The sequence below is a fragment of the Phoca vitulina genome, unplaced genomic scaffold (assembly GCF_004348235.1).
Source record: "Phoca vitulina isolate PV1807 unplaced genomic scaffold, GSC_HSeal_1.0 scaffold8, whole genome shotgun sequence".
Lineage (NCBI taxonomy): Eukaryota > Metazoa > Chordata > Mammalia > Carnivora > Phocidae > Phoca > Phoca vitulina.
The window spans coordinates 68726942-68753368 of NW_022589711.1; the positions used below are offsets into that span (position 1 = coordinate 68726942).

The following is a 26427-nucleotide window of genomic DNA, read 5'->3' on the forward strand; positions in this document are numbered from 1 at the left end:
GCATGAGTTACTACTCCTCATTATAGGAATCAGTCCATAATTTGACACAGAAGAACCCTATGGAAAAGTCCCTCAGATATGATTTATCTTCTCATCCAAAACCCCGGTTAAACATGATTACAATTGTTCTAAAAAGAAGGCAGGGAAGGAAAAAATGAAAGACACCTAAATACTAACATGGTAATTTTTAAATTAAACTTTACTTTGAGATAATTATAGATTTACATGAAGTTGTAAGAAATAATGTAGAGATCCCGTGTATTCTTTATGCAGTTTCTCCCAACAGTAAAGTCTTGCAAAATATAGTACAGTATCACTACCAGAATATTAGAATTGATACAATCTACCAATCTTAAGGTTTCTCCAGTTTTACTTGTACTCATGTGTGTGTTGTGTGTGTATTTAGTTCTGTGCAATTTTAAGATCTGTAGATGCATGTATTCACCCAAGATATAGGGCAGTTCTATCACTACAAGGATTCCTTCCTATTGGCCTTTTATAACCACAACACCCATCCCATCGCTAACCACTAATCTCTCACAATCACTACTCTGTTCTCCTTTCCTACAATTTTATCACATAATAATGCAGTATGTAACCTTTTGGGGTTGGCTTTTTTCACTCAGCATAATTCTCTAGAGATTCATTTAAGCCATATGTATCACTCTTTTTTTCCTTCATATTGCCAAGTAGTATCCATTCATCCATCATTGCAGTATCTCATAGTATGGGTGTACCACAGTTTGTTTAATCATTCACCCACTGAAGGATATCTAGACTGCTTCCAGTTTGGGGTTGTTATGAATTAAGTTCTATAAACATTCACGAATGAACTTCTGTGTGAACATTCATTTTTCTAAGATAAGTGGCAGGAGTGCCATAGTGTTGAGCTATATAGTAGTTGCATGTTTAGTTTATTAAGAAACTGCCATATTGTTTTCTCCAGTGGCTGTACCGTTTTACATCTCTGTCATCAATGTGTGAGTGATCTCATTTCTCGGCTTTTTCAACTTTTGGTATCATTACTATTTTTTATTTTAGCCATTCTGTAGTTATAATTTACAGTTTTAATTTGCATTTCTCTGACTAATGATGGTAAACAATAAACTGTTGAACAACTTTTATGTGTTTATTTGCATCTGTATGTCTTTTTTGGTGAAATGTCTGTTCACATCTTTTGCCCACTTTCAAATTGGATTGTTTATTTTTTTCTTTTTTACTGTTGAGTTTCGATTCCATTATGGTCAGAAAATATATATTCTGAATGATTTCAGTGTTTTCAATTTGTTGAGGTTTGTTTTATGCTCCACAATATAGTCTATATAGGTGATTTATACATGGGTGCTTGGGAAAAATATGTATTCTACTGTTGTTAGGTGAAGTATTTTATATATATATATATGTCAATTAACATCCTGTTGGTTGATTGTGTTGTTTGAATCTTCTGTGTCTTTGGTGATTTTTTTTTCTAGTGTTTTTATTATTTGCTTAGAGAGGGATATTGAAATACCCAACTATAATTGTTACATGGGTATATTTTAATACATTTTAGTTTTGTAATTGATAACATATAAAAAGAAGCAAAGCATATAAGAAAGATGCAAAAATTATATACAATATATAATTTATTATGATATAAAACATGAAAATTATAGAAAGAAATATGCAAAAACAAATTTCTTTCACTGTGTATTTTTTTATTGTTGAGGTACAATTGACATACAATATTATATCAGTTTAGGTGATATGGTTTCAGGTGAAGTAATGATCTGATACTTTTGTATATTGTAAAATTATCACCACAGTAAGTCTTAAGTCACAGTAAGTTAATATCCATCCCAGACATAGTAACAGAATTTTTTTCTGTATATATCTTGTTGAAGATATTTACACCTGTAATTAGCAGGGATATTAGAAATATGCCATAAATTAATGGCATTATATATTATGATAGGGTTATGGGTAAGTTATTCTCTATCTTTAGATTTTTTTGTGTGTGATTCCAAAAACAATATAAAACTCTTAAAAAATTACTTATTGGATGGATGACATATACTCTTATTTGTAGATATTTGATAACTAAAATAATGCCACATTTTTCAAGTTTATCGTTCCTCCCTAGATCTTCAGGAATCACTCAAAATTATGTTTCAGAAATATAGTGGGCAAGCACTCATCATACAATATCCTATTAACAATATTAGTCTTGCTAATGATGATCTTAATTTAAAAAAGAATACATGGTTGCATTTTTAAGAACAGGACCTCCAAAATAATATTTAATGTTGGTTATTTCTACTGTTATTGGGCTTTATGTTATTTTTATCTGTGTTTTTAAACAAACCTTGAAATTTCTTTATGACACAATTTCTGAAAATAGTTTTGATATTTATTTCTTAAAAGACATGTGAGATACTTTAGAAAAAATATTTTATAACTCCCAAGTATTATTATCTTCTTTTCAGAAAATTATCAAATAAATATGTAAATTAAAATTTGAGTCTGTGATTCTAATTTACTCCTGAAACTTTTTATATTGAAACTTTTTATACTGAAATATTGTACTGAAACTTTTTATATTGAAATTTTTTATACTGAAATTTTAATATTTAGCTTTTCATCAAAACAACAGCTATACCCATAAGAGTCTTCCCTGTATTTTCCCTTAAATAATATGCTCTTAATTTGTCCATCCATGCTTCATTCAAAAATATTTTAGTCTTCCTTTGGAAATAAAAAATTAACACCTAATATTAATTTTTCCCAATTCAAAGTCTCCTCACTGATACATTATCAGGTAGTTTAAAAGTTTTTATTCCATTATGTTCTTGACTTATTTCACCTAAGGCTTACATGTATAGTTTTAGGCAAAAATAAGTTGAACAAAGTCACCCTTCCTATATTCAAATTCACACATCCTTTATCTTCTAGAGAATTAACTTCTGTACAAATGTCTGCATGGAAATTTAAAAATTCAGTAAAATATCTGGAATTTTTAAACAATACTGATACCAGTGTTTTGTCTACATTTGCCTCTAATTCTACCTTTAATTTCAGGATATTTGATAACAATTTGCTATATTGCAAAGCTTATTTCAAAGACATCTAAAGATTGATCATTTTTATTCTTTTCCTGGCCTTCAATCTTATAGAGGTAGAGAATACTGCAGTTGTTAGAAGATCAGGCATTTATTCTTCACTTTCTCTCAGTGTTTGTGGAAAAAGCCTTTAATATTATTAAATCTGAAGGTTTGCTTCCTCTTGCCATGTAAGATCTGAATGCCCTCATGGGAGTTATTCCTTGACTTTCTGAATGGCCCACAAAAAGTTTGCCTGAGAAAGAAGGTTTATCTGCTCCATCACATCAGAGAAGAACACGACAGGAAAGGACAAAGTATGCACACATGTGTGTCTTGTTTGCATCTTTTTTATTTGTGTAGGATTTTATATGAGTTCAGGAGGTTTGGGTATTTGAGACTTGAAAAAAGTGTTGATTTCATTTTGAAGATCAAGTTAATCAAGAAGGTCTAGAATTTTAATGACTTGATATACTAACAAATAAAACACACAATTTTACTCATTGTTTTTCTACTGATTTGGGCTTTATAAAGAGTTATTCACAAATCTTTTTTTCTGAAAAATTGTCTATTTAGGTATTTCTGGGTCCTATAGGATCAGATTGCTAAAAGAGGGGAGATGCTGATGCTGTCCCAAGCTGCTATGATCAAACTACAGTGCTTTTTTTTTTTTTTACAGATTTTATTTTATTTATTTGAAAGCCAGAAAGCAGGAGCTGAGGGGAGAAGCAGAGGGAGAGAGAGGGAGAAGCAGGCTCCCTGCTGAGCAAGGAGCCCGATGCAGGACTCGATCCCAGGAAGCTGGGATCATGACCTGAGCTGAGGGCAGATGCTTAACTAACTGAGCCACCCAGGTGCCCCACTACAGTGCTTTCTTAAATTATATTTCAAGATCTTTTTATAACCACCTTGACATTTGTGCGGGTCAGACTCAGGAATAGTTACTAAATCAGTGTTAAATGTTTTGTCTCTTTTATTACCAATTAATCAGGTAATCTTTATAAAACATCCAAACTTAACATTGACTGAGGTCATCCACAAATAGTCTTTCCTTTTTTTTCAGAATAATTGAGAAAAGAGTTTTATAATATAGACTCTGAGGATCCTTTTAAGAACATAAATAAAATTTGACTATTTTCTAAAAGATAATTTGAAAGACTCTTATGTTTGATTATATATATATATATATATATATAGTTGTTACAGGAAAAGGGATAATAGGGACATCTGGGTGGCTCAGTCGGCTAAGCATCTCAGCTCAGGTCATGATCCCAGCGTCCTGGGATCGAGTCCCGCCATCGGGCTCCTTGCTCAGTGGGGAGCCTGTTTCTCCCTCTCCCTCTGCCTACCGCTCCCCCCGCTTGTGCTCTCTCTCTCTTACTAATAAATAAATAAAATCTTAAAAAAAAAGAAGAAAGGGATAATAGCTTATATGTCTAAAGAGCTCTTAAATTAATAAGAAATTAGCATGTCAATGGAAATAGGCAAGGCATAAAAAATAGGAATTTACACAGAGCTAAACCTAGCCAAAATTCATTTTAAAAAGATCTGTCTAATACAAATTAAAATGTAAAGGCAGTAATTTTTGTCTGGCGATTAGTATTAGATTCAATAAATATTTATTGACCAAATAAATGAAGCAACATTTTTCACCTATCAAATTGGGAAAGACTTTTAAATGATATGAATTCTCACAATTGACAGGATATCCAAGCAAAAAATAATAGTATCGTGTAACTACCAATTTAAACTATGATATTAAACATCTAGATTCTAGATTTTATTTTATCTTACAGCTTTTATATAAAATTAAGAAGAAAAATACATTTTAGAACAGAATATAGTCATTCTCAAACAAATTTCACTTTAAAAAATAATTGACAATAATGTTAATGTAAATGGCAAGCCAATCTCAACTTAATCTATAAAAGAAAAATTAGTTTAAACTATATCATTTAAACAGTGTTTAGAATACAAGAAATTTTATATTAAGGTATATATAAATAGGTATTAATTCCAAGTATTACTATCCCCAGTGAGAAAATTTTCTCCAATATATGGTCAGATGGAGATAGAAAGTGCAAAAATGTAGATATTCTGAATAAGGTCACTAAACAGAAAGCGGGGTTTCATCTTCTGCATCAGCCTTAATTCCAAGGAACAGTAGAAAACTCTAGGGAAAATAAAGTGCTGATCTACCCTTGTCATATTATTAACACTTCTTAATGTTTGGGGTTCTCCTAAAAAATTAATTACCTTCTTCATCTACAGTTTATCTATGGTGCCCAGAAACCATTGACTTCCTGGAATTTTTATTAAGAATTCCACATTCTTGCCATGTTTTTCAGATATTGTGGCCTCTGCCAATAAATTCTAATAAAATTTCACTTCTATTCTTTCAATAACATCTTAGAGAATGTGATTCAGACTCAAATTAATCACCGATCATGTTAATGGTTCCTAGGAGTTTACTTCTGATACCCCTTATTATATTAAATCAAACTTGATAGTGTGCTAGATCATTGCTTAGCTGGGTTTTCATAAAAGCACTGGTATTTAATATGATTTACACCTGGTTTTCTGTTAATATCTTTGCTTATTGTATGCTTTATTTTTAAAACAGACATTCTTAACAAATGGCACCCACTTAAAATATATCATGCTTTTAAAATATTTTACAGGAAGCATTTTACAGTAAAATGTGTTACTTATTTTATATGATAGTCACATAATGGTGAACAGGAACAACTTATTTAATTTATAATCAAAATATTAATGTTTACCTTGTAGTTTGGAAAAAGGACGCATACATGTACATGTTTTGCTTATATAAAAGATCAACTACCTGCCAAGATTATTAGGAAATTTAAAGTATTATTTTTTTTTAAGCTTTGCAGCAAAGGGGCAGCTCTGGGAAAACCATTTGAAGCATCTGCTGAAGATATAGCAAGTGTGGCAAGTTTCATCGAGACAAAGCTTGTTACGTGCTATCTACGCATGAGGAAACCCGACCTTGCCCTGAATCATGCACACAGGTAAAATGAAGTATTAATAACTGCAAGTAAATACTGTTCATGCAAGCAGAGGGCACTATGTGAGCTTGTATAATCAACTTCCATTTCATTTAAATTTAAAGGCAAAACAAAAAAAAATTTCTTTACTACTTGATTTATGTTAAGCTAGACAATCATTGGGAGCACAAAGGGCATCTCAAAACCTAATGGAAGGAACAGACACATAAACAATTACGCATAATGCAGGGTAAGATAAAAAGGCAGGTAACTGGAGTAGCAAATTATTACAGTAAGAGAAGAGAGAGTGAATAAGGTAAGTAAGGGATGAGAAGGATTTCCAAAACTGCACACGATCTGGAGAATGGCAGAAGGAAATTTGGACTGTAAACCACAGGCAGAGACTTGATGTTCATGGCTTATTTGGTGACAGGATAGCTGAGTCACGGGATGCTATGCAAGGGTAGGTGTGACAGCTGTCCAAAGGTGCAAAACACTTATCATTGTCCGTAAGGATTTCTTTTTCATATTTCTATCCTTCTTCAGAAGTCTGTATCATTATGTTATCTTGTGGCTTCCTAGAATCCCCAAGCCTACCCAGACCTCTTTTTCTCTTTTTTTTGGGGGGGGGGGGTGGCTTTGTTTTTGTTTTGTTTATTACTTACTTTTTTATTATTATGTTAATCACCATGCATTATATCATTAGTTTTCGATGTAGTGTCACAGACCTCTTTTTCTTCTATAAACATATACCTCTCGTATGTCCTGTTTCCTAAAGGCCTTGCTCTTACCGTGGGTAATATTCAGTTTAATCTACAGCAAAGATACAAATGATTGTTATACCTTTCAAATAACTTTTTCCTTAGAATTATGATGCCTCCTCCCCTCCCTGCCTAACTTTGAACAATTTACCTAGAACTTTCTGTCTTGTCTATTCTCTGATCTCAGACGTCCTGTACTTCTTTTGGATACAAATAACAAAACTAATATGAACATGAAAACATAATGCCTGCCTTGTTAATAACCACTAGGAAACATAGCTATCAGTTATACTAAGACCCATCTCATGAGTGGGAGATCTGCCAACATGGTAAACATTTACAGCTCCACATCCATGAGGATATAAAAGATCTACCCAAGATTCTCCACATTCATAAGGAGACCTCGAGTTTGTAGGCTTAAGCTTGCCATCAAGGACCTGCAGACAACAAAATCACTTTGAAATTCATAAGATAACCTTCTTGAAAGAAATTTTCCTGCTTAAGTAAACTACAGAACCTAAAGGCAGAGTCTCTTTGACACCAAAAAAAAAAAAAATCAAACCTATACTTTCTGGAAACATTTTATGCAGCTATAGTTTCCAAACCCAGTATCGAGACATACAGTCTGTCAAATAATTTTTGTCCATTTCCACTTAAAAGGACCAGTATTGGAAATGTAACATATATTTCAATATGTCAAAATATTGGAATTTCTGGGCTACTTGGGTGACTTGTGATCACAAGGGGAAAAATATTTTAAATTTGAACTGACCCAGAAAATTTATAGGCATATGTAAACAATAATAAATTGAGATGCACTGAAAGTAATGATTTATCACCTTCTCCATGATTTTCACCACACATAAAAAAGATCACCAACATGGCCTACATTTTAAGGAAAATATCTCCTGGCTATCAGAATGGTTTGATGGACTTTTAAATCATTTTTAATAATAAAAGAATTCCAAATGGTATGGTCATGTCAAAACTCAACTCAGTGTTATAAAAATAATTAATGAACATAAGTAAAAAATTCCACTGCAATCCAAATATAAGAAACAATAAAATGCTACCGGTCCTAAGAATGCCAAGATAAACTTCAATAGGTTCACGATTTAGATTTAGCAACTCTTGTTTTAAAACTAAGAGCACTCTTTCAATACTTGAAAATTGCTGAGAGGAGGATATATAATGGTGAATATTAAAATGATCTTACATATTACACTTGGATTAACTTTCATCTTTTTTTTCTATTGTAAAATAACTTGCTTCTGTTTCTAAGTTGAACATTAAGTAAGAAATGCAAATCAATAGAGGTTAAACAGTCAATTCATACAATTAATAAGGCACCAAGTGAGATAAATCATTTTCCTGGGCTTGTCATACTGCAGAAGTCAGTGCATAGGATTCTAATATTAAAGTGTTTTTAGAGATCTCAGATTTTAAAACAGAGTCTGATATATAATCAATATATATGTTTCTCAAAATAAATTAATTAATCAGAATTCTCAGTCTATAAATAGCTTACAACCATTAGTTATACAATGAATGCAGAATTTTGCTTTTGTATTATTACCACTTTGTGATGGTTGCTACTAATCATGAATCAAAATTAAAATATTCCTTTTTTGCATTTATTTGCATTTGCTAAGCATTCTTTCTTTAATTTTATGTAAATGTGAGGTCTGCTGCATATCTTTAGGAGATTTGTTAGCACAAAAATTAGCTTAAAAATCATCTGTAGTTTTGCTTCTGATAAAAATAAGTGCATATTGTTATGTCACATACAAGATTACAAGAGCCGTAACTTTATGGTTTGAAGTTCAACAAAGATACATTTTGAAATTAATCAGGTGTGTATTGTTATTTAAAATATAATAATAAGTGATATAAAGGCTCTAGAAACAACTATTAACAATTGTTTTTCCTAATAACATGTCCAAAGTGGCAGATATGCATATCATGCTTTGTTTTTGTTTTTTTTTTACTTCAACCAAAAGCTATGCCTAGCTTCACTAGTCAAACACATCAACTCTTGCTTACCTCATCAGACTAGTGCCATTGTTTATTAGGAAGTGTTTTGAATATTCCTAAGATAGATTTCTAATTACTGCTATCTTATCAAGAATAGAAATCCTGCTATAACTCTTTTTCTATCTTATAATTATATTTTGATGTATATAATTGTAAAGATTTTAATGGTGCATATCACTTTTTTGCATGTTCCTCATCTGTAGATTCTTGTTTGTTTTTGTTGCAGAATTTTGATGCCACAAGGTAGAAGGCAAAATGAAATCTAAAATACCAAATATATAGAAAACATCCTATTTTCAAAATTGTTTTATAATGGTAGCATCTACATTCATTCATTCATTCATTCATTCAACAAATATTTATTGAATGCCTACCAAAACCCTGTGCTATGCAGTGGGAAAGCAGTTGTAAACAGTAAATGTATTATACACATTACGAGAAATGTCAAATTGTAAAAAACAAATAAATATTAATAAATACATGAGAAAAAAGAATATGATAAATGCTATGAAGGAAATAAACATAATTTCATGTTGCAGGGGCAGTATAGTATATTGAATCAAAGCAGAGTCTGGAATCTGACTGTCTAGGATTAAATTCTGACTCCCCACTCATTAGTTAGCCTGAGTTTAATTCTCTATTTAATATTGGGCTATAATTATAGTACCTACTTCACAAATATTATTTCACAAAGTTTTGTGAAAATTAAATCTAAACCCATGAATTTTTCATTCCACCTATGACAGAGTTACTGGTATTGGACCTGTCTTTCTACTGTAAACAACTAAAACTGGACAAAATATATGAGGCAACTATTTTCAGGCATTGGATAATGGTCACAGCAGAACCGTGATCCCTGACAGAAGGGAAATACATATGGTGAGCCCCACAATTTTCTCAATTTTTTGCTGGGGTTATTTTCCTGCCCTAATTCAGGGAGATGGATATCAAGTTAAATTGTAGTCTCACTGAGCTGAGGAGGCAGAGATTAGAATACTAGGATAAAAAATAAGCTGTAATTTATAGGGTAAATGGCCAAAGAAGAGGTGGCAGTATGATGGGATAGGGGCAGAAATCTGCATGAGGATATATTATAGGTTCTTGGCCAATGTGAGGAGTGAGACTCCATGTAGCAGAGATTGCCTGCTGCAGGACTAAGTGCTAAGTGGAAATATGAGAGGACCGGCAGTGATGGGATGTGTTGGAGTGACGGTGTGAAAAGACCTCACTGAGTACCTCAGGCATTCAGTTGAGACCCCAGAAAGGCCATGCTTCAGGAGTAAGGATCATGACCTCTAGAAAGGGCCACACCTTAGGATTAAGCCAAAAGAGATCTGCCCTAACAAAGACTAAAGCCAAGCATGACAAGAACAAGAGTATACACTATTTGTTTGATAGGAAAAACAAACAAACAAAAAAATCAACAAGTTTACAGGGATGATGTCATAATCCCGATTCCTTACAAAGTTTCAACCAAAATGTCTGGCATAAAATTAAAAATTAATACACATGCAGAGAAGTAGGTAAATAAGACTCATACTTAAGAAAGTAAACAAGCCATAGAAACAGACACCAAGGTGACTCATATGTTGGAATTGGTAGAGAAAGATTTTCAAGAAGCTATGAAAAATAGGTCCAAGGCCCTTGAGATAAAGATAGTAATAATAACTGAAGAGATGAGAATCTCAACAGAAAAAGAGAAACTAAGAAAAGAACCAAATAGAGATTTTAGTATAGATTAATAAAATATCTGAAATTTTGAAATGTACTGATTGACCTTAACATTAGTTTGGCGACTGCTAAAGATTGAAGATGAATTTACAGAAATTACCCAATGTGAGAATGGAAAGAAGAGAGATTTGAAAAAATTAACCAACTTCAGTGACCTGTCCTCAGGGACAATAGCAGGAAATCTAACATACATGTAATTGAAGTCTCAAAGGGAAAGGAAAGAGAGAATAAGACATTAAAATAATTACTGAAAATTTTCCAAATTTGATTAAAAAAAAAGGATATCCAGTTAGCCCCAACTAGGATAAAAACAAAAAGAACTAGATCTAGGAACATCATAATCAAACTCTTGAAAACCCAACAGGAAGAGAAATATTAAAAGCAGCCAAAGGAAAACAATATATTACATGCAGGGAACAATGATATAAATAACAGGTGACTTTTAATCAGAAATAATGGAGGCTGGGGTGCCTGAGTAGCTCAGTTGGTTAAGCATTTGCCTTGAGCTCAGGTCATAATCCCAGGGTCCTGGGATCAAGCCCCCCATTGGGCTCCCTGCTCCACGGGGAGCCTACTTCTCCTTTGCCCTCTACCCCTCCCCCTGCTTGTGCTCTCTCTCTATCTCTCTGTCTCTCTCTCTCAAATAAATAAATAAAATCTTTAAAAAAAAGAAATAATGGAGGCCAAAATACAACGGGATAACTTTAACTGATTAAAGATAAATTATAAATAATAAGATTACATATTTTGATGTGAAATATTTGACTACAACACCACAAGGTCTGTGGGAGGGAGCACAAATGGAATTTTACTACTAACATTTTTACATGAGATAGTACAATATTAACTATAACTAGTCTGTGTTAAATTAAGAATGCATATTATAATCCCAGAGTAAACCTTAAAAGATAGAAAAAGTACAGCTAGAAAGCCAATAGTGAACTTAAAATTATATGCTAAAGATTTACTTAACTAAAAATAAGTCCAGAAAGGTGAAAGAGAGGAACAAATAATGAATGGAACACTGGAAGATAATAGCAAGATGGTAGAGTTGAACCAAACTCTATTAATAATTACATTAAATGTACATTGAGTAAACATTCTAATCAAAAGGCAAATATTGCCAATCTGGATTAAATCACAACATTCAACTATATGCTATTTACAAAAAGATATAGATTGAGATTAAAAGGAAGAAAAATGATGTACTATACAATAAACATAAAAACTTATTTTTATGTCAGGCTCAGGTATGTTAATATCAGACAAGGCAGAACATAAAGAGTATTACCAGAGATAAAAATAAAACTCAATAAAATTCTGAAAATGTGAACTCTCACAGGGTTTGTTCCCTAACCACAATGGAATATGGTTAATGGAATTATATCAGAAATGATTAATAGTAAGATATCTAGAAAATCTCTCCAAATACTTGGAAATTAAACATTTAAATGACACATGGGTCAAAATATAAGAAAATAAAATAACTGATGCAAAGAGAAGTTACTTGAATCGCTGCTTTATCACTTACTAGCTTTGACTTCCACAAGAAATTTAACTTCTCTTTGCATCAGTTTTCTCATCTTTAAATCTAAGTAAACTGCTTAAAGTCCTTCCTGAATCCAAAATATATCAGAATTGTACTTTATTTCAATTCCACCACCAATAACAAATGCAGATTATTTTTGATGGTATTTATTAATACCAATAAACTCTATATATGCATAGATGAGACTATTATTTTTAAGATACTTTTTGAACCCATCAGAAACTCAATAAAGTAGATAATTTGAAAACTTCTATGAAAATACAACTCTTAAGTTGTTATATCAACTTTGAGGATAATTAAAATGCTCAGTGGTGATATAGGCTTAAAGCATTACAGATATTTGGAGACAGAGGAAGATGGTGGAGTGGGAGGACCCTAGGCTTGTCTCCTCATATGAACACAACTAGATAACTATCAAATCATCCTAAATACCCCAGAAATTGACCTGAAGACTGAGAACAAACTCTGCAACTAAAGGGAGAAAAGAAGCCACATCGAAGAAGGTAGGAAGTGCAGAGACATGGTTTAAGGGAGAAACAAATCATGGGTGCTGTGGAGGGGAGGGAGCCATGATCACAGAGAAGGGCGAGAGAGAGGAGCACACAGGGGAACACACTAGGAGAATGTTTCCCCAAAGCCATTGGCTTGGAAAATGAGAGGGACTGAATTTCATAAGCTCTAACAACCAGTGCGGCTTAAAGCCTGGAGTTTAAAGGTCAGCAAGCTCTACTGGGATAGAGCCTGGAGGGCAGTGCCCTGTTTTGGATAGAAGGCAGACAAACAACCGAAGGGCAGACAGCATGGAAACAGCAATCTGTAGAAGGCCTGGAGCATATGGAAGGGGTGAGGGGGTAGGTTATCCACTTTTCTTGGAGCAAGTCCCTGAGAGGCAGAGTTCACAGAAACACCTCTCTGGGAACAAAGGAGCTGGCTGGCACTATTTTCCTCCCCTGTCCCTAGCATAAACACAGAGCTGACATTCACTGCCTAACTTGCTTACACCAACCCCCTCCCCATCTCTTCTCCCCCCTTCCCTGCTCTGGCAGTTCTGCCATTCTCAGTCAAGCTTGCCTCAGTCCCAATGCAGCAGGCCCCTCCCCAAGACCAACGCAAACCACCCGCATCACCTGACCAGAGAGTTCTGCAGGATCTCAGTTCTGGTGGAGTTGGTGTCAAGTTCATTTCAGAAGCAAACTAGAGCACACCTAGTTAAAATTCACCACATTAAGGCCAGGAACCAAACACTGCCCACAACAGGCAAGGAGAGCCTCTGCAGATGACTATCCTAAAGGATAAAGCAGCCAAAACACAATAGCAAAACACATGTAGCACACACTGGAGACACTCCCTGAAGCACCAGGCCCTAGGCACTGCAGAACCTCTTCTTCATAAGGCTATTATTTTCAAAAGCAGGACACATAGCTGGCTTTTCTAACACAGAGAAGAAAACAGAAACTTAGACAAAATTCTAAGATGGAGGAATTTATCCCAAATGAAAGAATAAGGCCGTGGCCAGAGATCTAAGCAAAAGAGATATAAGTAACATACCTGATTGAGAATTTAAAGCAATAATCATAAGGATACTCACTGGGCTTGAGAAAAAAATAGAAGACATCAGTGAGACCCTTACCACAGAGATAAAAAAAAAAGTTAAAAAAAGAATCGATCAGAATGCAATAAATGAGATTGGAAACAGGCTTGATGCAATTTACGGCAGGCTGGAAGAAGAAGAGGAATGAATTCATGATCTAGAAGACAAAATAATGGAAAATAATGAAGCTGAAAAAAAGAAAGAAAGAAGAATTATGCAACCCTAGAATAGATTTAGGGAACTCAGTGACTCCATCAAACATGATAACATTTGTATTATAGGATTCCCAGAAGAAGAGAGAAAAGGGAGAAGAAAATTTATTTCAAGAAATAATAACAGAAAACTTCCTTAATCTGGGGAGGGAAACAGATATCCAGGTCCAGGAGGCACAAAGAACTCCCACCAGAATCAACACAAGCAGGCCAACACCAATTGCAATTAAATTTGCAAAGTATAATGATAAAAGAAATATCTTAAAAGCAGCAGGACAAAAGAAGTCCTTAACTTACAAGGGAAAACCCATAAGGCTAGCTGGATATTTCTCAACAGAAACTTGGCAAGCCAGAAGAGTGGCATGATATATTCAAAGTGATGAATGGGAAAAATCTGCAGCCAAGAATACTCTATCCAGCAAAGCTATCATTCAGAATAGGAGAGACTAAGAGTTTCCTAGACAAGCAAAAGCTAAAGGAGTTCGTGACCACTAAACCAGCCCTGCAAGAAATAATAAAGGGGACTCTCTTGAGTATAAGGGAGAGACCAAAAGTGACAAAAACAAGAAGGGATCAGAGAAACCTCCAGAAACAATGACAAAACAAGTAATAAGATGGCTCTAAATACATATCTATCAATAATTGCTTTGAATGTAAATAAGCTAAACACTCTGATCAAAAGAGATAGGTGTCAGAATGGATAAAACCATCCATTTATAATTGCACCAAAAACAATAAGATATCTAGGAATAAACCTAACCAAAGAGGTGAAAGACCTGTACTCTGAAAATTATAAAACAATGATGAAAGAAATTGAAGATTACACAAAGAAATGGAAAGACATTCCATGCTTGTGGATGGAAAGAACAAATATTGTTAGAATGTCTATACTACCCAAAACAATCTACACATTTAAGACAATCCCTATCAAAATATCAACAGCGTGAACTAAAACTAGAACTTCACAGAACTAGATCAAACAATCCTAAAATTTGTATGAGACCACAAAAGACCCCAAAAAGCCGAAGCAGCCTTGGCGGGGGGGGGGGGGGGGGGGGGGGGGGGGGGGTGGTGGGAAGCAAAGCTAGAGGCATCAAAATTTTGGACTTCAAGTTATATTACAAAGCTATAGTGATGAAAACAGTATGGTACTTGCACAAAAAGAGATACATAGAACAATGGAACAGAATGGAAAATGCAGAAATAACCCCACAACTATCTGGTCAATTAATCTTCAACAAAGCAGGAAAGAATATCCGGTGGAAAGCAGACTGTCTCTTCAACAAATGGTGTTGGGAAAACTGGACAGCAACATGTAAAAGAATGAAACTGGACCACTTTCTTACACCATATGCAAAAATAAATTCAGAATGGAATAAAGACCTAAATGTGAGACCTGAAACCATAGAAATCCTAGAAGAGAACATGGGCAGTAACCTCTTTGAAATTGGCCATAGCAACTTCTTTCTAGGTATATCTCCTGATGCAAAGGAGAAAGAGCAAAAATAAACTATTGGGACATCATCAAGATAAAAAAAAACTTCTTCACAGCAAAGGAAACAATCAACAAAACTAAAAGGCAACCTATGGAATGGGAGAAGATATTTGCAAATAACATATCCAATAAAGGGTTAGTATATATTTTGGATATATATATATATATATATAAAGGACTTATAAAACTCAACACCCAAAAAATGAATAATCCAATTTAAAAATGGGCAGAAGACATAAATGGACATTTTTCCAAAGAAGACATCGAGATGGCCAACAGACACATGGAAAGATGCTCAACATCACTCACCATCAGGGAAATGCAAATCAAAATTACAATGAGATATCACCTCACACCTGTCAGAATGGCTAAAATCAACAATATAAGAAACAACAGGTGTTGGTGAGGATGTGGAGGAAAGGGAACCCTCTTGCACTGATGGTGGGAATGCAAGCTGGTAAAACCACCATGAAAAACAGAATGGATCTTCCTCAAAAAATTAAAAATAGAACTACCCTATGATCCAGCAATCACACTACTAGGTATTTACACAAAGAATACAAAAATACTAATTCAAAGGATACATGCACCCTGATGTTTATAGAAGCATTATCTGTAATAGCCAAATCATGGAAACAGCCCAAGTGTCCATCTACTGATGAATGGATAGAGAAGTGGTATACATATATATACATGTATACATATATACCATCTACTTATACATATGTGTATATATATATATATATGGTAATATCAGCCATAAAAGAATGAAAAAGGGATACATGCACCCCAATGTTTGTAGCAGCGTTATCTACAATAGCCAAATTATGAAAACAGCCCAAGTGTCCATCAACTGATAAAAGGATAAAGAAGAGTGTGTATATATATTATATATATATAATATATATATATATATATATATGGACACTTGGGCTGTTTTCATAATTGTATATATATATAATTTCATATATGTATATATGTGAACAAATTTCATATATATATATACACACACACACACCAAGATTGTATATACAATAGAATATTCCTCACCCTAAAAATGAATGAAATCTTGCCATTTTCAACAATGTGGATGAGCTAAAGAGTGTAATGCTAGAAGAAGTCAGTCAGAGAAAGACAAATACCACATGATTTCATTCATTTGTGGAATTTAAGAAACAAGACAAACAAAGGGGGAAAAAAAGAGAGAGAGAGAGGCAAACCATCAGTTTATTCTCAAAGGGGTTCCCAGGGTTATCAAAGGGGAGCTGAATGGAAGGATGGGTTAAATAGGTGAAGGGGATTAAGGAGTGCACTTTTTGTGATGAGCACCGTGTTATATGGAAGTGTTGAATAACTGTATTGTACACTTGAAACTGATATTACATTGTATGGTAACTGGAATTTAAATAAAAACTTTTTTAAAAAAAGCATTACAGATATTCAAGAATTTTAAAATGAACTTACTCATAGTAGAAGAAACAGAAATTTTGCAAATTTCTTACAGATTTCATGAAATGAGATATTTTAAATATTGCACTTTCTTCTTTACCATAACTGAACATTCAAAATTTGGCCAAGGGTGACATCAGCAAGATAGCAGAACTGAAACTTCCCAGTTTGTATCCCCTTTCAACAACAATGATTTATCAGCCATCCACAGACAGAAGTGCCTTTGCAGGAGCTTTGGGATCTAGGTAGGAGATTGTCTACCCTGGTGGGGCAAAAGACCAGGAACTGTCTTGATAAGGCAGGCCCACACCAAGGAGAATGACTCACCTATAGTGGTTCCAGGTACAGACTTGGAAACAGCTCTGACCCCTTGATCCTGCCACTAGCACACCAAGGGACTTAGGAGAAGTCATGCCTGCCAATGGGCCCAGTGAAGTGACTTGAACCCAGCTTCAGTCCCTCTTCATCACAGTCCACAAGTAGTCCCACCATCCAAGAATCAGGTGGGAGACATAACAAGTCATGCCTCCAGAGCCAAAGCAATAGACCTCAGTCCAGGCTATGAAATCTGAAGCAGCCCTGGGACTTATTTTCAGCTCCTGCCACCAAAAGTCTGGAGCCAGCCTGCCTGCACAAAGACCCACCTAGTGACCCAGTAGGAGCCCTCCCAGGGACCTGGAGGAGCAAGATCTATCCACGTACCTGGTAATAGGCACTGTCTGAAGACCCACTTGCAGACCCTGAAGTAGACCCTTGTCCCAGCCTCAGCTGTACTAAGCAAGGTCCTAGAGGCAGGAACCAGATGTAATCTACCCCCACCTAGGTCCCTCGAACAGGCCCACCAACTGCAGATCCCAGTATGGATGCAGCAACAGCCAGGTGACCTGGCTCCAACTCATGTCAGCTGCAATTCCAGAGGTAGTCCCATCAGCCTGGAAAACCTATAGGAGCCAACATTGGAGCATGTAAATATTGAAAGCAAATATTAACAGAACTGAAGGAAGGAATAGACAGATATACAATAATAATAGGGGACTTTGATACCCCTCTCTCAATAAATGGATAAATCATCCACACAGAAAATCAATAAGGAAAAGCAGACTTGAATAACACTACAAACAAATGGACCTAATAAATATATGCAGGGACCCTCTGGCTGTACCCCAGCTAAAGCAGAGCGGCAGTAGCTAAATAAAAAAATATATGTATATATACAGAATATTCCATCCAAAAGTACCAGAATGCACATCCTTTTCAAGCCCACATGGAACATTTTCCAGGATCATAACCAGAGCCACAAAGTAAGTCTTAACAAATTTTAAAAAAATTGAAATCATATCAAATATCTTTTCTGACCACAATGGTATAAAACTAGAAATAATAAAAGGAAGAATATTAGAAAATTTACAAATACATGCAAATTAAACAACATACTCCTGAAAATCCAATGGGTCAAAGAAAAAATCAGGTATCTTGAGACAGACAAAAATGAAAACACAACATACCAAAACTTATAGGATCCGACAAAAGCAGTTCGAAGAGGGAAGCTTATAGAGATAAATGCCTACATTAAGAAAAAAGGGAAGATTTTAAATAAACAACTTAACTTTATACCTCAAGGAACTTGAAAAAGAAAAACAAACTAAGCCTAGAGTTAGTAGAAAAAAGGAAAGAATAAAGATTAGAGCAAAAATAAATGAAGTATAGACTAGAAAAACAATAGAAAAAATTGACAAAATTAGGAGTTGGTGTTTTGAAAAGATAAACAATATGGGCAAACTTTAGATAGACTAAGAAAAGAAGAGAGGACTCAAATAAAATTATAAATGAAAGAGAAGACACTACAGCTTATACCACAGAAATACAAAGGATTATAAAAGAATACCATGAACAATTGTATACCAAAAATTTGATAACGCAGAAGACTTGAACAAATTCATAGAAAATGTACAATCTGCCAAGACAGAATTATGAAGAAGTAGAAAATCTGAACAGACCTGTAAGTGGGGAAATTGAAGCAATAATCAAAAGCCTTGTATCAAAAAAAAGGCCAGGACCAGATGGCTTCACTGCTGAATTATACCAAACATTAGAAGAATAACTCCATCCAGTCCTCAAACTCTTCCAAAAAATAGAAGAGAATACAATACTTCCAAACTAATTTTACAAGGCCAACATTACTCCGATACCAAAGCCAAATAAGAACACTACAAGAAATGAAAATTACATTCCAATATCCTTGATGAACATTGACAAAAAAATCCTCAGCAAAATACTAGTAAACTTAATTCTAGAGCATATTAAAAAGATTGTGCACAGTGATCAAGTGGGATATATTCCTGAGATGCAAGGATGGTTCAACATATGCAAATGAAAAAACATAATACATCACCTTAGCAAAAGAAGATAAAAATCATATGATTATCTGAATAGATGCAGAAAAAGCATTGACAAAATTCAAAAGCCTGATGATAAAAAAAAAAAAATACCTCTCAACAAATTAGGTAAAGAAGAAATGTGACCTCAATATAATCAAGGCCATATATGACAAGCCCACAGCTAACATCATATTCAATGGTGAAAAGCTGAAAGCTTTTCCTCTAAGACCAAGAACAAGACAGGGATGCTCACTCTCACCACTCATATTCAACATAATACTGGAAGCCCTAGCCAGAGCAATTAGGCAAGAAAGATAAATTAAAGGTGTTCAAATGGGAAAGGAAGAAGTTAAATTGTCTCTATTTGCAGATGGTGTGATCTTATATAGAGAAACCCTAAAGATTCCATCAAGAAACGGTTAGAACTAATAAATAAATTAGGTAAAGTTGTAGAAAACAAAATCAACATACAAGAATCATTTGCATCTTTATACGCTAACAATGAATTATCTGAAAAAGACATTAAGAAAACAATCCTATGTATAATAGCATCAAATATAATAAAATACTATTTAGGCATAAATTTAATCAAGAAGATGAATGACCTGTACACTAAAAAGTGTAAGATATTAATGAAAGATAAAAGATACAAATAAATGAAAAGATATCTTGTATTCATGGATTAGAAGAATTAATATTGTTAAAATACTCATACTACCCAAAGCAATCTGTAGTTTTAGTGCAATCACTATGAAAACTCCAATGGCATTTTTCAAAGAAGTAGGAAAAGAAATCCTAAAATTCATATGGAATCACAGAAAACCTTAACTAGCCAGAGAAATCTTGAGAAAGAACAAAGCTGGAGGCATTGCATTTCCTGATTTCAAATTATATTACAAAGTTAACAAAGAAATCAAACTAGAATGATATTGGCATAAACAGACACATAGATCAATAGAACAGAGCAAATAGACAGCCCAGAAATGAACCCACACATATATGAAAAATGAATCTATGACAAGGATGGCAAGAATATACAATGGGGAGAGGATAGTCTTGTCAATAAATGATGCTGAGAAAACTGGATATCCACATGCAAAAGAATGAAATCAGACCCTTATACCATTTACGAAAACCAATTCAAAATGGATTAAAGACTTAAAAGTAAGGTCTGAAAGCATAAAAGTCCTAGAAGAAAATGTAGGGGAAAAGCTCCTTGACATTGGTTTTGGCATTGATTTTTTGGATATGACACCGAAAGCGTAAGCAACAAAAGCAAAAGTAAACAAGCGGAACTATGTCAAATTAAAAAGCTCCACATCAGGGGCACTAGGGTGGCTCAGCCAGTTAAGTGTCTGCCTTCTGCTCAGGTCATGATCTCCGGGTCCTGGGATCGAGCTCCCCGCGCCCCCATTCCCTATCTCCCCCCCCATCCCCGTCCCTCCCCATCAGGCTCCCTGCTCAGTGGGGAGGCTGCTTCTCCCTCTCCCTCTGCCCCTCCCCTCTGCTTGTGCGCTTGCTCTCTCACTCTCTCTCAAATAAATAAAATCTTAAAAAAAAAAAAACCTAAACACCTTCTACTTAACACAGAAATAACACACATACACCAGAAAGCTCCACCCAGCAAAGGAAACAATGAACAAAAAGAAAAGGCAACCTATGGAATGGTAGAAAATATTTTCAAACTATATGTTTGATAAGGGGTTAATATCCAAAATATATAAGGGACTCTGACAAGTCAAAAGCAAAAAAAAAAAAAAAAAACATTAAAATATTGGCAAAAGACCCAGATAATTGTTTTTCCAAAGAAGACATACAAATGGCCAGGAGAATAGGCCTCAACATTACTAATCATCAGGGAAATGTATATCAAAACAATGAATTATCACCTCATACCTATTAGGATGGCTATTAACAAAAAGACAAGAGATAACAAGGGTTGCCAAGGATATGGAGAAAAGGGAACCCCTGTGCGCTGTTGATGGGAATGTAAACTGGTATAGCCATTTTAGAAAACAGTATAGAGAGCCCTCAAAAATTAAAAATAGAACTACCATATGATCCAGCAATCCCACTACTGATTATATATCCAAAGAAATAAAGTCAGTATCTTGAAAGGATAGCTGCATTTCCATGTTCACTGCAACATTTTTCATGATTTTCAAGATATGGAAACAATCTGAATGTCTGTTGATGGAGGAATGGATAAAGAAAATGTAATGTGTATACACACATACATGCCCAGTGGAATATAATTCAGCCATAAAATGTAGGAAATCTTTCTATTTGTGACAACATGAATGAACCTGGAGAACATTATGCTAAGTGAGATAAGCCACACACAGAAAGAAAAATACTGTATGATCTCACTTATATGTGAAATCTAAAAAAGTCTAACTTCATATATCCAGAGAGTAGAATGGTGAATGCCAGGGCCTGGGAGGTAGGGGAAATGAGGAGATGCTGGTCAAAGAGTACAAACTTTCAGTTATAAGATGAATAAGCTCTGGGAATCTAACATAAAGCATGATGACTATAGTTAATAACACTGTATTATATACTTGGATTTTGCTATGAGAGTAACTCATAAGTGTTTTCACCACCACCACCCCAAAAAAGTAATCATGTGAGGTAATAATGCGTTAGTTAACTTGATTGCAGTAATTTCACAATGTGTGCATTATCAAACCATCACATTTTACACCTTAAATATATACAATTTTTGTCAAGTAATCCTTAATAAAACTAGGGAAAAATTAAAATAAAAATTGATAAGCAATAAGTAAATAAAGTTTGGCCATTAAATTCAATAGTTCAATAGCTTTAGGTAAGACAAAGTAATTCTCACAATCTTAGATGAACTTAAACAAATGGGAGCATTGCTGGTGTCAGTTTCTTGATATGAAAAAATCTGTAGGCTACTAAGTATCAGTGTTGATACTACTTGTAGGGATAATAACAGGAACACAAAAGAAAAAAAGTTTGATCTACCTGAATATATATAACCCTGGGTACCTCACAGTTTCTTGCTTTGAGAAAACATATGGGTAAGTGTTTTGAAGACATTGCCATTCATTTCAAAAAGACATTAGTTCTTAATCTCAGGAAACAAACTGAGGGTTGCTGTGGAGTGGTGGGGGGTGGGAGGGATGGGGTGGCTGGGTGATAGACATTGGCAAGGGTATGTGCTATGGTGAGCGCTGTGAATTGTGTAAGACTGTTGAATCACAGACCTGTACCTCTGAAACAAATAATACATTATATGTTAAAAAAAAACAGAGAAGAAGACAGTAGGAAGGGAAAAATGAAAGGGGGGAAATTTGAGGGGGAGACGAACCATGAGAGACTATGGACTCTGAGAAACAAATTGAGGGTTCTACAGGGGAGGGGGATGGGGGGATGGGTTAGCCTGGTGGTGGGTATTAAAGAGGGCACGTATTGAATGGAGCACTGGGTGTTATATGCAAACAATGAATCATGGAACACTACATCAAAAACTAATGATGTAATGTATGGTGATTAACATAACATAATAAAAAAAAAAGACATTACAGTATCCATACTCATTTTTCTCAACTCTTAGAGAGTCTTGAGCTAAAAAATCTGTTTCTCCCTAGTTCTATCCTTCAATAATCCCTTGATTACTGGTTATTCCTTCCAAGTGAATGAAATTAGCACAATCTGTATGTGTGTGTGTGACCGTGTATGCATGTATGTTTATATGAGTTTATGAGTATGAAGAAAACAAAGGGAAATCATGACTTAAGGACACCTTGTTAGACTTTTTGTAAGTTAGGCACTTTGGCTCTTCAAGAAGTTAGGCATGTTAAAAATACCGTATAGATCATTAGTACCTTTATGTCTCTTGCTATTTTATCCCCACAAAAATATATTTACCTGTAAAAAAGGATACTTCCACTGAAGAGTACATGAAACATAACTCTAAAAGAATATAAAACATTCCAATTTCTGTGGAAGGGCAAAGTGTTCCCTGTCCCATTCTGCAGGGAACAACCAGAATACCTTTCTGCAGTGTAAAATTGACCACATAAGAGATAGTTCTCAAGCAGGAATGAGAACAAGTATTTACTGAACATCTACCATGTAGCAGGTGTGGTTAGGCACTTCATATGCTCTCTCAGTTAATTCTTCCAATAACTTCCTAAGTTTTCCTTACTACCATTTTATAGACGAAGGAACCACCTCCCAGCAAACTTATGATAATATGGTAATTTTTTTTTCTCCTAAAAATTCTAGTTGTCATCTCATTTCAGCTTGAAAATAATGAAAATCATAGTATCTTTAAAATCTGGAGGGATTTCCATGCAGATTGAGACAGCAGTGGGATGTAGTGGTCATTGTCCCTGAAGTGATAAAATATAAGTTCACCTACCACTTGCCTGATTGGTTTGAAAAAGCCTTGCTTTCCTCATATGTGATTTGTGGATAATAATATTTAGCAAGTCTACTGTATAATATTGATGCAACACAGCTTTTAAATCACAAGACTCCTAATATACATTATCACCACTTTTTTTTCTTCTTTTTACCTGAAGCCCTGCCTCTTCATTGTGATTATCACAGGAATTAATAAAATTGTCTTGAAAGATAAACACATAAACCTATTTGTGTTAAAAAAAATTTAAGTGAAAAAAAGGATAATCAAGTTTAAAGCAAATAAATTCCAGAAAATAATTAAAATGGTCATATATTTTATCAAAGGAATATAAATGTGTAAGTGTCTAAGAGTCCTTATTTGCTTATCTTAATAAGAATACAAGAAACAGGGCACCTTGGTGGCTCAGTTGGTTAAGCAACTGCCTTCGGCTCAGGTCATGATCCTGGAGTCCCAGGATCGAGTCCTGCATCGGGCTCCTTGCTCAGCGAGGAGTCTGCTTCTCCCTCTGACCCTCCCCCCCTCATGCTCTCTCTCTCTCTCATTCTCTCTCTCTCAAATAAATTAAAAAAAAAAAAAAAAGAATACAAGAAACACCCTGATGGCTCAGACATCTTATTTGAAGTTTCTTTTCTGAAGGAGAAACAGGAGAAGAAATAAGAGAAGCAGGAAGAGAAGAGGAAGAAAGGGGGAGAGAAAGGGAAAAAGAGAGGAGGAGGAAAAGGAAAAGAAGAAGAGAAGGAAGAAAGAGAAGGAGGAGGAGAAGGAGAGGGAGGAGGACAAGAATAGGAGGAAAGGGAAGGGAAGGGGGAAGGAGATGAAGAGGAAGAGGAGGGGAGGCGAAGGAAAAGAAAGAAGAAGGGGAGGGGGGAGGGGGGAGAGGAGATAGAGAGGAGAGGAGGGAAAAGGAGAGAGCAACGACTATGTCTGATCAGAGAAGAAAATTTAAGACATAGCAAAGGCAGAACAAAACAGATTGACCCTCTCTTGAGTTTTCAATAATAGGTTCTGAAGCTGGATCAGATTTCTTGAGTTGCTTGTCCAAGTTTCAAAAGATATAATAAAAGGATTTTATTCTATTTATATGAAATATATTCACAACATTTTATGCTTAATTTTTTTACTATAACAGATCTTACAATAGATTAATTACAATAACCCTGCCTTCAGCATTCCTGTATTACCTCCATTACACTTTACCATTCCTCCCATGGCTCTTCATCCAGACAGGTCATCGTCTACCCTTATATTCAAGTTGACTGCATTTTAGTTTATAATCATCTTGCTTGATGTTTTATGTCTCATCCTAGGTTCCACTCCTTCTCGTCTAATAATTTAGCCTAGTCTCAACTCTGGAATCAGTATCCATTTGGCTTTTATCTTTCCTTTCCATTTACTCATTGATATAGAAATGGTTCATAAATGAGGAAACAGTATATTAATGTAATGGAGCAGTATTCTTATGCAACAATGCATCTGCCTGTCACGACCTTTCTTTAGAGTGTGAATCTACCAGTTATTGCTGGTTTGTTACCCTATTTTTGTCTTCCGTGTGGTTCCTGGAAAACAGACCAGGGTGCTAATGCACAATTCCCATGCTGAGTACTGCCTCAGGAAACGTTCATTTTGGTCCTTGAAACTGGCAAAAAGGCTGCATGCCTTCTGGTTGGGTTTATTCCTATGTCATTTTAAAATGATTCTTTTATATTTGTTTCCCATTTTCTAATACACCAGCTCTAAAATCCATTCTGAAGGAAAGAACAAGTCATTTGGCCTTTCTGCAACTTCTTCCTCAGTAAATTCTCACTGGGATATTAAAAGCAGCCACGTACTTAAAATTTTGAAATGTTCTAAAACATGTAATTGGTGTGGCTTGTGAAGTATGATTAATGAAAACAGAAGAGATATGTTTGTTTCTACTTCCTGCAAGGTCAATCGATTTTTTTAATAATTCTAGATTTTCAAGGATTAATTTTGTACTTATAAATAAAGTAGGAAAGCTGTAAGTTTTCTTGTAATGTAGTGAAAGAAGTTTCAACAGTCAAAGGCCTGGATTTGAATCCTTGCAACATCACTACCTAGCCTTGATTCACAAAGCACTTAATTTCTCTTTGTCTCAGTTTCTCTGCATTCTTCAGCATCTCTGAATGAGGGGTAATGACTGTATCTTCCTCAATACTTGTGAAGGCGGTCAAGTGACACTATAGATATATGTGTTTTAAAAATGGAAAATTTTTGTAGAAATCCTAGCCTTAGGGTCACCATTGTGTTTTATTTCAAACATATCAGCTGACGAGCCTGAAATTTTACAAGTACAGAATTCACAAACTTCTTTTCATGAGTACCTTTGCTCTGTTTAACATAGTGAGTGGTCAGTCCATCTAATGCTCACCAACAAAGTGAAAACCATTTTGATGCTCCCCATTGGGACATAATTGTTTTTAGCTTCCTAGTTTGATGTCTCTATACACAAAAATTTCCAGACAAGTAGTTAGAATATGAAGTAAGTCAAGGGGCACCTGGATAGTTCAGTCAGTTAAGCATCTGACTCTTGATTTCAGCTCAGGTTATGATCTCAGGGTCCTGGGATAAAGCCCCACATCAGGCTCCACACAGGGAGTCTGCTTGAGGATTTCTCTCCCTCTCCCCCTGTCTCTCCCCTCTCTCTAAAATAAATAAATAAATCTTAAAAAAAGAAAGAAAGAAAGAAAGAAAGAAAGAAAGAAAGAAAGAAAGAAAGAAA

The 26427-nt window shown here is 34.8% G+C and overlaps 1 protein-coding gene across 1 annotated transcript in view; it reads left to right on the forward strand.

Annotated features, from left to right (window-relative positions):
* SPATA16 (spermatogenesis associated 16) overlaps nt 1–26427 on the forward strand; it is a 198775-nt gene that overhangs the window by 46205 nt on the left and 126143 nt on the right. Inside the window, exon 2 of the mRNA XM_032407336.1 lies at nt 5967–6112. Within this exon, the coding sequence (XP_032263227.1) occupies nt 5967–6112 (146 nt within the window). The remainder of the gene's footprint in view (nt 1–5966; nt 6113–26427) is intronic.